This window comes from Sorex fumeus, unplaced genomic scaffold (genome assembly GCF_029834395.1).
Source record: "Sorex fumeus unplaced genomic scaffold, SorFum_2.1 ptg000009l, whole genome shotgun sequence".
Lineage (NCBI taxonomy): Eukaryota > Metazoa > Chordata > Mammalia > Eulipotyphla > Soricidae > Sorex > Sorex fumeus.
Window position 1 is genome coordinate 14,424,845 of NW_026606066.1, and position 13,061 is coordinate 14,437,905.

A 13,061-nucleotide genomic window follows, 5' to 3' on the forward strand; every position below is an offset into this window, starting at 1 on the left:
CAGTCATATTGCCTCTTCTTGCCTAGGTTTCTTCACTGACAATAAAGAAAACAATAACACTAGTAACAGAAGGAGCAGTGGCACCTGGTGACAAGAAGCCTTCCACATGCATTCTCTCATTTATAGGGGAAAGTGAGTGTAGAAAATAATAGTAATACAAATACAAATGTGGATAAGGAAAAAAACGCTTATTTATTCATTTATTTATTTTTGCTTTTTGGGTCACACATGGTGATGCACAGGGGTTAATCCTGGGTCTGCACTCAGGAGTTACTCCTGGTGGTGCTCAGGGGACCATATGGGATGCTGGGAATCGAACCCAGGTCAGCCGATGCAAGGCAAATGCCCTACCCTGTGCTATCTCTCCAGCCCTGAAAAAAAGCGCTTCGATGTGACAGGAGTTCTGGTGTGTGTGTGTGTGTGTGTGTGTGTGTATGTGTGTGTGTGTGAGCACGCATGCACATGGATCTGTGCATATGTGTGTGCATATGCTTGCGCAAGTGCAAGTGTGTGTGTATGTGTGTTTGTCTAAAGTAAGTAGGTGAATATCTTGGTTGAAGGTAAAGGAAGTGTGGTTAACTACCACTTAAACAGAAGTAAAGAACGGGAACTTATATGATTTCAAGAACTAGATACAAAAGGGGAATATTGAGCAGGGCAGAAACTAGACACAAACAGGGAGACAAGAGGGTTGAGGTATCACCTTGGGGAAGGAAATGAGACAGTCGCAAGCTAAGGGGATGCCAGGAGCTACCTAGGTAGAGATCTGCTTTTCCCCGGTCATGTATTCAGACTTACCAGAGCAGAGCAATTGGTAGTACTTTGCATCTTTGCTAAATGATGCTGAATAGTACTGACATCTTTGTGGATTTAGTTCACAGCTAAGGCATGTGACTTTCGTAAAGTCATTCAATTGGACTCTATAAAGTTAATGACAGGAATTAAGATTAGGTTCTCAGTGACGAAATAAATTATGGGAACAAATGAAACAATGCAATATTTTAGTTTTAAAGATTAAAATGCCAAATCAAACCTTAAAAATTTTAATGTTAAATAAATCAGTAAATTAATTCATCATAAACTTGAACACGAGCTGGAGCGATAGCACAGCGGGTAGGGCGTTTGCCTTGCAAGCGGCCAATATGGCCGACCCGAGTTCAATTCCTCCGCCCCTCTCCGAGAGCCCGGCAAGCTACTGAGAGTATCTCTCCCACACAGCAAAGCCTGGCAAGCTACCTGTGATGTATTCGATATGCCAAACACAGAACAATTGTCACAATGGAGACGTTACTGGGCCCGCTCGAGCAAATTGATGAACAACGGGAGGACATTGAGAGTGAAACATGAATATCTTATTGTTTGAAAACTTCACAAAGTTCTAATAAAGTTATCATTTCTGACATCCTTTTAACTTATAAAAGCACTCAATGTAATTATAGTTTAATATATCAGTTAAGACAAGTGTTTTTTTTAAATAGACTGGAAATTGTTTATCAGCTAAAAAGTAAACAATAAGATGGAGTTCTTACTTATAAAGATTTCTTCCACCTGGCTTTTGATCTTTTTCATTGCTAATATAGTATCTGAGAAGAAAACAAATAAAATATCAATCAATTTTTTTAAGTAAGTGGATTCCATTTGGCTCTAATCCAAGCATTAGTGCACACACACATTAGTACATTTGTGTTTTACTTTCTTTTATCATTACTTTCATAGCCCCTCGCTACCATAATTCATTCTTTTCCATCATTCATAAATAGGACATTATTTTCCTCTTTTCTTCTCTTTCTTTTCTTCCTTTTCTTTTCGTTGAAGATGAAAGAATCTGAATGAAGGAATTCCTATCTTAACTAAAGTAACAAGTAAAACAAGTCTTTCATATGAAAAATACAAAGAGACAACTAGACTGAAGCAGAGATCCACTGAGCTTTCCATAGTTTTTGTTTTATAATACAGGGCAGAGAACCAACCCTCATCTTTATGAGAGTCAGTTTTAAAAAGATCTTCAGAAATTGGTTTGGGCAGTGACAACATTTCTCTTTGGTGTGACCAGAATGAATTATAAAACTACCGAAGAGGCTAATGAAAAAAATCACACTTCCTTTCTCGACAGCTCATGTGTGGTAGTTGACCTATTCTGCAAAGCTCTGTTTACTGAAGAGTAAGGCAGAAGGAAGCATGGACAGTCAAAATAGCCTTTCCAAGCCTTCCAAAAATTTTGTGCAAACTGAGATTTAATAAAATGCCTTTGAATACTAGCCCAGTCTTTTAAGATGTGCATGGAAAAGAGGCTGTGACTTTTCTCATGGAAAGCAGGTAAGAGCAAGAGGTAGCGCTGCTTGGTGGCGTGGTATCAAATCTGCTCAGCATATGTGAAAATCATTAAGGCTTCCGTATGTTAAAAAAGAAAAAAGTTCTGAACACATTCCAAATAGACTACTCTTTATTTGTAGGAGATTTTTCTCCCTATTTCTGGGCGAAGAGGGAGTAATTACAAGGATTATGTTTGATTGATTATTGACTTTTAGAATACTTACAGATAATTATTTGAAAGAGCTTCTATCTCTATGACTTCCCAGGGTCCTCTTGTAACAAATGTGCAGTTCTAATGGGAATTTTAAAAAGGAGGCTTGTTAGATTCTTTTTTCTGATCAGTTAAATGGAAGATTAAATCATTTAGTGCAGATATTCCGCTGTTCTTGTTCTCTAAATCCCACCTTTAAGACATATACCACCGGAGAATTTGAACTGGTTTATTTGTACACATTTATCAAATGTACCAATTGAATTCCACAAGGCTTGAAAAGCAAAAAATAAAGGAATAAATAAAGAAAATAAGACCCACTTGACATTTGAAATAATAAATAATGCCAGAATACTCACTGCATTATCTGTTTGGAAATGACAAATATGTTTGTAGCCATCTTCATTGCTGATGATCTTATAGTAGCTCTTACCATCAGAGGTAAAATGTGGTTCTGCAGGTCTAAACTAGAAATTAAAAATAAATATATTAGAGCAGAGTAGTCTAATGTCAGAATCAACTTTAGTTTCAGACAGTCCTCTCAATATATATCAATGCTTAAAACCCATGTTTCACTTACTTGCAAAAACACCCTAATGTTTTGAAAGAAAATTCTCATTCTGAAAATGTAGACAATTGATCTAACTCAGAGGGAATTTTGTGTGTGGGTGGGGTAAATGAGAAAATACACCAAAAAAGCTTCCATAGGGCATTCACTATATAGAGGTAGTTAGTAATATTCTTGGACATCTTCCTCACAAAAAATATTTGTAGTTATAAATGTGCAAAATTTACCATTAGCATCTCAGTTAAGTTGTAAGAAGTAAGCTTCCTCAGTGTCACCATGTGTCTGCTTGAAATATATTATTTTTTACTATTTCACATTGGTCATTTTTAATTTCCCTCCATTACTTTACATATTTTTTTCTTGAAAGTCAGATTTAGAAAATCTTTAACCATTTCTGGACAAGAGACTATGAATACTGTGGTATATTTCATAGGGAAACATTCATATGGTTATCATTTTTATGCCTTTATATTTTGTTAGATAGGCTCAACGATTTATAAAAAAACATAGTTGTATGAAAATATAGAACAAAATTTCCATGTTTTACAGTTTGATAAAAGATAGTTCTCAGAACGTAATTTAAGCAGATGAGTATCTATCTCAGCCTGAAAGGAATATGTCACTTTACAATTACGATTTTCTTACTACATGGAGAGCAGGTAGGAAACAGTCTTTTAAAATTGCTGGTTCGCTTCAACCTCGATGTTTCTACTCTCATCAGCTCCCGTTTGGGGAAGAAAGAAAATGCTACACTTTTCTATTTAGTGATTCAAAGAGAATTCATTTATGGAGCAAGCTGCGGCATGCAGTACACTTGGTGTTCTCATTACAGAGCTTTGAAACACATTCTCCTCTCTAGACCTGTGTTCACAGCCTTATCTTTTTAATACATTTCCCTGTTTCCCCTGGATGGAGTTGTGCCTAGTAGAAATGTGTGAAAAGTGGCATCTGTCTGGTTAAATACAGAGAGGAAAAAACATATTTTTTTCAAAGAGTCGTGAGGAAGTGTAGCATGTCTCTTGCCATGGAGGAAACCACTTTTCATGTTGGCAAACCTCTCCCCTATGCCCAATCCATGCCTGAAGAAAAAGGATGTGTGAATGCCCTCAGAGCCCCAAGTCCAGCTGGAAGGGGGTATGTTCCAGACCGAGGCCTCCTCTCAAAGTCTCAAGACATGGGAAATTCCTACTATTTTTTTGTGCCACTTTGTTTCTCACTTAAAGAGAGCTTAATAGAAGAGATCATAAAACTTAAGCAAGATTCATTCTTCATCTCACACAAGGTGCCACAGTTGCCTGGAGTTCTTTCATCTGTTAATTTCCTTCCTGTGTCCTGCAATAACAGTGTGCATAGGCTGTGCCCAGTGAGTGCTTTTGTCTCTAAGGGTCACTGCACTTTCTCTGAGACAGCTTTACAGCAGGGGGCTTTGCCATGTGTGAATCCCCAACAGTATCACTTCCTCCAAGGAGAGGTCCTGAGCTGGTGTGGTAGGCCTGCTGGGTTCTGCATTTCTGTTGGTTGTAGTCACACTGCTTAAGCTTTTAAAGCAGCCTGTGGCTACAGACTGTTTTCTTCCTCCAAAACACAAAACTTTGAATAAAATGGTCAGCAAGCACTTTGGGCATCTTGACACCTATAGGCAACGGTGGCTGTATTATTTACTGAGGGCTACAACTTGCCTAGAGGATGAATTTCATTTTTGTCTATTCTCTTCTGTTTGTCCTTTATTTTTCCCAACTGAGATACTTTTATGAATTATCTAAAAAAAACCTATCTAGACAAGGAATATCCAAATATTTTGAGAAATAGTTCATTTGATACCTCTATTAACAGCAAATACTATAGGTCTCTCCTTTGGTATACACACTGGTAAATAGCTTGCGTATCTGATGCACATAATAGAAAATCTTATAACCGGTAACTCTTCAACACTTACTCTTCCGACCCAGCCAGTAGCACTCATTTCAATGTGCTGTCTTGACTAGAGAGAGGAAAAATACAAAGACAGTTTTCAGAAAGAGTAAGATGATGAGTTCTATTTTTAGCTGCAATTTGTGGTTACAGAATTAAAATTATACCTTTAATAAAATATTTCTAACTTATTTTCATTGTTATGTATTTTACCTGTCTTGCCTGGGTGGATACCCATATGTTGTCCTGGAAGTGTGATTATCAACTGAATATATTCATTTCAGAATATTCAAAGATGGGCATAATGTTATTCTCTTTCCCCAATTCTCACCATCTTATCTTTCCATCAACATTCTCCTGAGCATAGCACTGATTCATATTACCAAAGATCTGGGAATTGTTCTAATCTCCCAGACTTCTAAATCATCTTCTAAATCATCTTCCTTCAACCGTAGCAACTCCAGTGACTTATGTCTTTCTCTGCCATTACTCTTAGTCCAAGTTCTGTAAGGTTTCTCACATTCTAGTACCTCTATCTCCTAGTTGGAGACCCTGAGATACTGTTGCCTTTTCTACTTCTAGTCAGCTCTCCACCCTGCTCAATTGCCCACAGAGTGAAATTATTTTCAAACTTATTTGTCAATATGAACTTCTTTTGAAATCTATGAAGAAACTCACATGCTTAACTAGATAAGACTCAACTCCTTAGAAGGCCCCTTAAGTCTGAGTCTCTATTTCCAAACACAGTTCTACCATTGTGCTCTCACCTATCCTTTAACCAATAGCTCCCTGTCTTGGCACAGTAAATCACAAGGTATTCTTGCTTTGTCATAGCCTATGTGCATTGGTTCCTTCTGCTTATATCTGCCTAGCATTTGGGAGCTTACTTCAGATTTCTCCAGCTCTCTCCCTTGTAATCTCCCATTCTGCTGTGCTTTCCCCCAACCAGGCTGATCATCATCTTTTATCCTACATGCCATCTTCACCTTGTTTATACTCTGTTAGGATATAATAAACTGCCTAATACTAGAATGCCTTAACTGGCAAGAAACGAAAATTTTGCCATTGCAATCTGATAGTCACATCACCCAAGTAAGTTTTAATCTTACTGACCCTCAAGTTATAATGTCTGGCTATTGTCAATGTTCAAGAAATGATATCTTTTCATATTAATTTTCATAATGGTATCCCTACTAGAACATAAATATTTAGGGGATAAGCATGTTAATTCTTTCTTTCCTTTTTTCTTCTTTTCTTCGCTTTTCTTTTTTGCTAGTTTGGTTTTTGAGCCACACCAGTGGTACTGAGGCTCCTCCTTCTGACTCTGCACTCAGGGATAACATCTTGTGGGGTTTGGGGACGATATGTGGTTTTCTGGGAATGGAACTGAGGTTGGCAACATAGAAAGAAAGTTCCCTAAGCTGTTCTATTCTCTGATCCCTCCATTTCTTACAATTTAGAGCTTAGTACAGAACTAGGAATAGAAAAGGTATTCAGTGTTCTGAAAATAAATGCATGCATGCGTCAAAATAGGAAATGCCCAATCATTCTTAAATGACAGTCTTCCTGGTGTTCAACCAAAATGGGAGCAGAAAGGGGAATAGCATGGTCATAGGGACCATCAATAGAAAGCAGCATATAAAGGTGTCCTTGACACATGCCAGAATGCTTCTCCTAGGCATTAGTCTCCTGAGACTGTGTCTTCCAAAGGAATTAAATTCTGATGCATCAGTTTTTATGTACCAATGGACCCCTAAATCAAAATACCCCAAGTCTCAAGAGTGGAATTAACACTTGTATATGTCTCAGTACTGACATTATCTCAGCCTGGTAATTATCTAAGTCATAAAACTGTTAACTCCTAAAAAATAATCACAGGATAAAAATAAAACTGTGGACTCAACATTTGTTTTGTTTTGTATTCACTCAGCCTGTACTTGGGTATCTCCTTAAAACATGCTTCACTGACCGTGCAATCCCCAATCCCTCCACACTCCCTCCTCCTGACTGTTTGGATGATGGCATCAAGTCTATCTTCTGGCTATCCAGTCACCACCACTCCCTTCCTGAGGAGCAGTATCCAAAACCAGAACAGAATGACTAAAGAGTGGGAGGTGAAATCTAAACACCAAGAGATATCACATAACCTAAACGCTAACTAAGACTTACCCACTGGCTCAGGGACAGACACAGAGTCAGAAATAACAGAAACCCAAAGTTCTTTTTCTGATTCCCAAGCATTGGCTGTTCCTGTGGATACACAGCCTTCCCATCACATACAGCTTTAGGGCAGAACGTTCTGTTCTGTCTTACCACTGAGCAATTCCATCTCCTGGAAGACCCCTCATAATCACAAATATCCATGACTGAATAGTTTTGAATCCTCCGGAGCCACTGTAAAGAAATCCTTTCATCGGTTGCCCATGTCACTTCACATAAGTAGTGATCCCTGGAAAGAAGGAAGGAAGGAGAGAATTACTATTTCTGAATTCTTATACAGATAGACATTTTACTCCATGAAGTCAATTATTAATAACATACTAAAATTTAAAAGGTTCTCAAAAACATTTAATATACTATTTACATGATCTTAATGCTTAAATTAGTTTAGAATTTAATTTAGAATAAAAATACAGACAATATATCAGACACCAGTCTGGCCTTTAATGGTGTCTGGGAGTAAAGAATAACAGGGCTGTCTTCAGGGAACAACATTACAGCCAGGCCAAGCTGAGATTCAAGTACTTGCTGATAGTTTGGTGTGCCTCTCTAGAAAATTATGCCTTAAGATGAAACATATAAACTTTCCCTTTCCACAGATTTATTTTCAAAGAAGAAAAAGCTGGATAACATATTTATAAACGTTGAAAATCAAATAATTGTATTCTAAAAACCCCTTTCTGAAGAGTCAAACTTCAACTATTTTATAAACAACAGCAAAAGAGGACTGGAGAGATAGGACAGGAGTGATGTTACTTGTCATGCATGTAATTAAACTAGCTTTGCCTATGGTCACTCAAGTACTGCCAGGAGGGATCCCTGAGCACCATCCGATGTGGTGTGTCCCCATAAAAAAGCAAAGCAAAAACCCCTTTGGTGGTTCAACATAAATTTATGCAAACAGAGACTTCTCTAGCTTCACAACCTTCCCTAATTTACTTCTTCAACATTTTGGGGCATCTACTTTCTGACATATGGTTTATATCATATTTAAACCAATTATGGGATTCCTGGTTTATTTATATACCATAAATTAATATATTTTCCCTGAACAGGTTGTTTTAGTTACATCATTTGCTCCCCCTGATAATAATGAGATTTTTGTCTGATTACTTATAAGTCAGTTACTGACTGACTATAAGCAATCAAACAAAAATTTGATTCCTTCGTCCCTCTCGGAGAGCCCAACAAGCTACTGAAAGTATCTCACTGGCATGGCAGAGCCTGGCAAGCTCCCCAAGGCATATTCGTTATGCCAAATACAGTAACAAATCTGACAATGGAGATGTTATTGGTGCCCGCTTGAGCAAATCGATGAACAATGGGAGGACAGTGCTACAGTGCTACTTATAAGTCAGTCAGCTCCAGGATCTGAAGAAAGCTTCGCTTCCTTAGGTCAGTAGGTTCCAAAGGCATCTCACTATTTCTTTCTGTTTGGCCCAGGAGTCATATCTCAACATTGACACACTTCTGGGATCTGTTCCTTCATAGGTGGTGTCTATCTCCTGCTCTGCTCCTCTGCTTCCTTTACTCTCATTGCCTGCAAGTTGTCTGAGGCAGAATCACTGCTGTCTTGTCCTAGAATATTCCCAGCTTGAATACATAATACAAAACAGGCACCACTAAAATTTAGTGGAACGCAGCACTGAAGAAAGGGTGGGGATGGGCAGGAGGAATCTCATTTTGGTCTCTGAGACCTAAACAACTCTGTCCTTTAAGAATGCACAGATCACTTCCTGCCTCTACCTGCTTCCCTCACCGGGACCAACAGGTGCTGAATAAAGCTTCCTAATGAAGCTGCCAGAGAAATAGCACAGAGGATAAAGTGCTTGTTTGCTCCCAAGGTCATTTCAATCCCTGGCATCATAAGGTCACCCAAAGTCTGCCAAGCATGGGACAGAGCTGGGAGTAGCTCCTGAGCACTACTGGAGACACACATCTGAGGGAAACTAGGACCCCCAGACTGTCACTGTTGCAGGTAGCAGGCACTGAAAGAAGACTAACTAACCCCTTTCATCGAGCAGTCAAGCAGCACATTCTCACAGGAAACTCCCCAAAATAAAGTCACCATTTCAGTCCTTTTCTGGCTTATTCAGAACTTAATTACTATCTGGACTCCATGGGGCTGCTATTCCATGAATTCTGAATGGAGTTTCCCAGCTGCCTCACTTCGATTAACCTTTCCTTTGGTTGGGGAAAACAACTGCCATGCTCTAATTTATTAGAATTTTACTAAATATTTCACTATGACCACGATGCTTTTATTGGAAAGTCCCAACTGATGGGTTGAAGAGTCTGAGAGTGTGAACGCTTCTTCACATGCATTAGAGCAAGGATGCCTCATCTGTCTAATCCTTTTGCATTGTGCCTGACACAGAGTTAAATGAGAAACTGACAGGCAAGTAAATCTTTTCGGGAAAGGGAGTAAATATTTGCAAAGGAAATGTCCTGTAGCACTGTAGCACTGTCTTCCCATTGTTCATCTCAAGTGGGCACCAGTAATGTCTCCATTGTGAGAGTTGTTGTTACTGTTTTTGGCATTCAAATACGCCACGGGGAGCTTGCCAGGTTCTGCCATACAGGTGAGATACTCTCGGTAGCCTGCTGGGCTCTCTGAGAGGGAGATAAAAGGGAAATAGAAAAATTAATAAAACATAAGAAAAAAATGAAATGATTTTTTGAATCAATGCTTTTTTGAACTGATTTATAGTACAGGGTGTGAAAACTTTTTTCAGTAAAGGAAGTTAGTGAAAACAGAAGCAGCAGGGATGAACAACAGATAAATGCAGGAGTGTAGCTGTGTCTCATAAAATCTTCATATTTGAAGGTTATATAATTTTCACATGTCACAAAATATGATTATTCTTTTCATTTTTTTCTGTTTACCAAATGAAATAACCATTCTTACATGGGTATAACACATACACACAGACAGGTGACGGGACCTGCCTGATGAAGCCAAATATGTTAACTTCTACTCTTCACTTGTATTTCATAGGGATGAGGTAAAAAATGATCAGTAAACCTGGTGTATTTGGAAGGAAGAAATTAATGTCTCTTCATACACATGTACACAGTTCTCCTGGGTCCCATGGGCATCTGTTGGAAACCTTGGGTCTTCTTTGCTATAGGGGTACCAGGGAATGAAAACTGATCTTTTTCAGGCAAAGCAGGCACTCAATTCATGAGCTCTCTCTAGCCCCCAAAGTCTTATACTTTATATGATGAATGAGCCACAGCTACTAAATATCTTCATCTACTAAACATCATAAACTATTCTTCAGAAAACAGTGATAAAAAAGTAAATTTTCCCTATTTGGAAACATTGGCTAATGATATTTGGGAACACAGCAGGGGAAATCTCATGCATCTTAGCGTCTTACCAATCCAGTTCTAGCTCAAAGTTTATGAGTCTATTTTTTCTACTACCTTTACCAATCTCAGCAGCCCAAGTTTTACTCTGTACCCCTGAGTGATCAATAAACATCTTCACCAGAAGGTGTGATAGTAAATTTTAAATTTTCATATGAACATACTTCCCTTTTTAATCACAGGACTAGGGATGACTCTCTAGGATTCAGACTCTAGAACTCTCTAGTGTCTGTCTAGGACTTGGAATGGAGAGGGAAGGAAGGGGTAGAACCTAGCCTGGGGTCAGAGTCATGCCAGCCTCAGGAATGAAAAAGACATAATGGAACAGGTTCAACTAATATATATGTGACATTTTATCAAAATATTTAAGTCTTATTTCAAACAAGAAAAATACAGTAGGCAGGGTTATGAACTATACTTTCTGTTACATGCCCATTAGTGTCCCAAGCAGAGGTAATTGTGGGTAGGCTGTGACCATATAATGGCTGGGTAAGGGAGTATCCACTTTGCCTTGTGACAGGGTCTGCCAGTCTATCCCAGGCTAAACAAAGGGATACAATAATCTCTTCAAACTTCTGGAATTTGATTATTCCAAGCAGAATAGATTTATTTTGGTATAGAGCATTTGAATAATCTCCAAATAAAGCAATGAGGTCATACCTATCTGGATTTAGATGTGCCAGGAGCTGTTTTAAGCCGAATGACTTTAAAGCTCTTGACCATGATATGAGATCAGAAGTTTACATTTCATGCTTTAATGACTACGTAACCCAGCAGAGAAATGTAAGTTAAGTGAGTCTGTATTTTGCAGACTGGAAAGAGATTAAGTGCTGAAAGATTAGAGGGTTTGCTAATGCCACACATTGAAAAGTGCTAGAACAGGATTCAAACCAAGCAGTTGGCTCCAGAATTTCTGCTCCCAAGTCCCTCATTATCTAGAACTTTCATCCATTCCTCTGCTGAACATTACTAGTTGTCTTTACACTCTTGCTTTTTTAAAGAATATTCCCCCCTGAATAAAACCATTTATGAGGCAGAAATGTATCCCATTGGTTAGAGCTTTGACTTGTGTGTGTGAGGCCCCGAATTTGGTCTCCGAGACTGAAAACAAGAAAACTTAAAAAAATAAAAAATCATTGATTTTTTGAGAAATTGTGTACAAGTGGGAAAAATGAATTTTATAAAACAAATACTATTTGAATACACTGGAAGAGATTAACTTTTGAAAATCACACCACAGGGATCCCTTGGTGAAAGAAACTGCCTATCTTAGCATAATGCCTTGAAAACAGTAGACATTTAATAAATGTTGAGAGATATTAATTTCCTTAATTTGTGTAAATGTTTCTTTTGGTATCCTAAGGATATTTAAAATAAGGCTCACATTACTAACTAGAAAGAATGTTGGAGAGAAAAATGCTAAGAGTAACTGCAGACGGTGAGTGATTAATTCAGTGAATCACCCAAGGAAGTGGGCGTTCTGCCAGTGCTGGCCGTGGGCTCTATGCCACCCTTTGCACTGTTAGGGATGCCAACCTTCCTGGGGCCTCTGACAGATCGCTGAAGGGAGGAATGGGTACAGTGAGATAGAGCAGATCTGAGGGAGCTGGCACCCATAATATGCAAGTCTTCTTTCCTGCAAGTGACACACTAATCCAGGGTTTTTAACTCCAGTTAATTTGTCTCCTGAGTTATGATCTATTGTCAGTAAAGTTATTACTTTATCTCAGGGCCAATGAGAATGGGGTATGATGGATTTGAGCTAGAGATGACAGCCTTGAGAATAACCCCTCCCAGATCTTCTGGCTTCAGGCCATAGCCTTCAAAGGTGGCTGAGTACACACAAGAGATTCCTATGCAAGGTAATTTGAAGATCAATTTTGGGATGACCATGTAGGTTTACATTTCACATACACAAAATTCTAAGAATAAAATACCCCATAAACTCATCCCTACATGCTTTAACTTGTCTATTTTGTCTACAGATATTAATTGGACGCTTACTTTGTCCCTGGCACCCTACAAGACACTAGAGACATTATTGCAAAATTAGTCCATACTTATAAAGTCTGTCATACTTCATTTCAGAAATGTGAAGCACTGTTCAAAATAAAAAAGTTAGGTAAGGTTTTATGTTATATCTTATTTTTCTCAGATATTTTCTGTGTCCTAATTTCTATCAGGTGTAGTAAACTCATATGAACAGATTGACAAAACAAATTTGTTGAGCTCTGAATCAAGGAGGGTAGGCAAGGTGGTTCTCTCTGGTTCCCTAATTTAGGATCAGGCTTGGGTTCTGGAAGAGTAACCTTGATGCCCTTTTGGCTTTTGATCACTTAATCACTTAACTTCCCGTTAGTCGTCGATTTGCTCGAGCGGGCGCCAGTAACGTCTCCATTTGTCCCTGTCGCGTGCTAGTGTAGCCCAATGGCATCTGTTCGCTCCGGGAACATGAAGGGCCTCAAA

The 13,061-nt window shown here is 38.6% G+C and overlaps 1 protein-coding gene across 2 annotated transcripts in view; it reads right to left on the bottom strand.

Annotated features, from left to right (window-relative positions):
• The window catches only part of DPP4 (dipeptidyl peptidase 4), a 101,300-nt gene that overhangs the window by 32,943 nt on the left and 55,296 nt on the right, over positions 1–13,061 (bottom strand). For both annotated transcript variants that reach the window (XM_056110376.1, XM_056110375.1), the window contains exons 11-16: positions 7,317–7,452; positions 5,029–5,073; positions 2,884–2,991; positions 2,538–2,605; positions 1,530–1,583; positions 799–920 (exon numbers count right to left, since the gene is read on the bottom strand). In XM_056110376.1, coding sequence (XP_055966351.1) covers positions 799–920; positions 1,530–1,583; positions 2,538–2,605; positions 2,884–2,991; positions 5,029–5,073; positions 7,317–7,452 — 533 coding nt within the window. The remainder of the gene's footprint in view (positions 1–798; positions 921–1,529; positions 1,584–2,537; positions 2,606–2,883; positions 2,992–5,028; positions 5,074–7,316; positions 7,453–13,061) is intronic.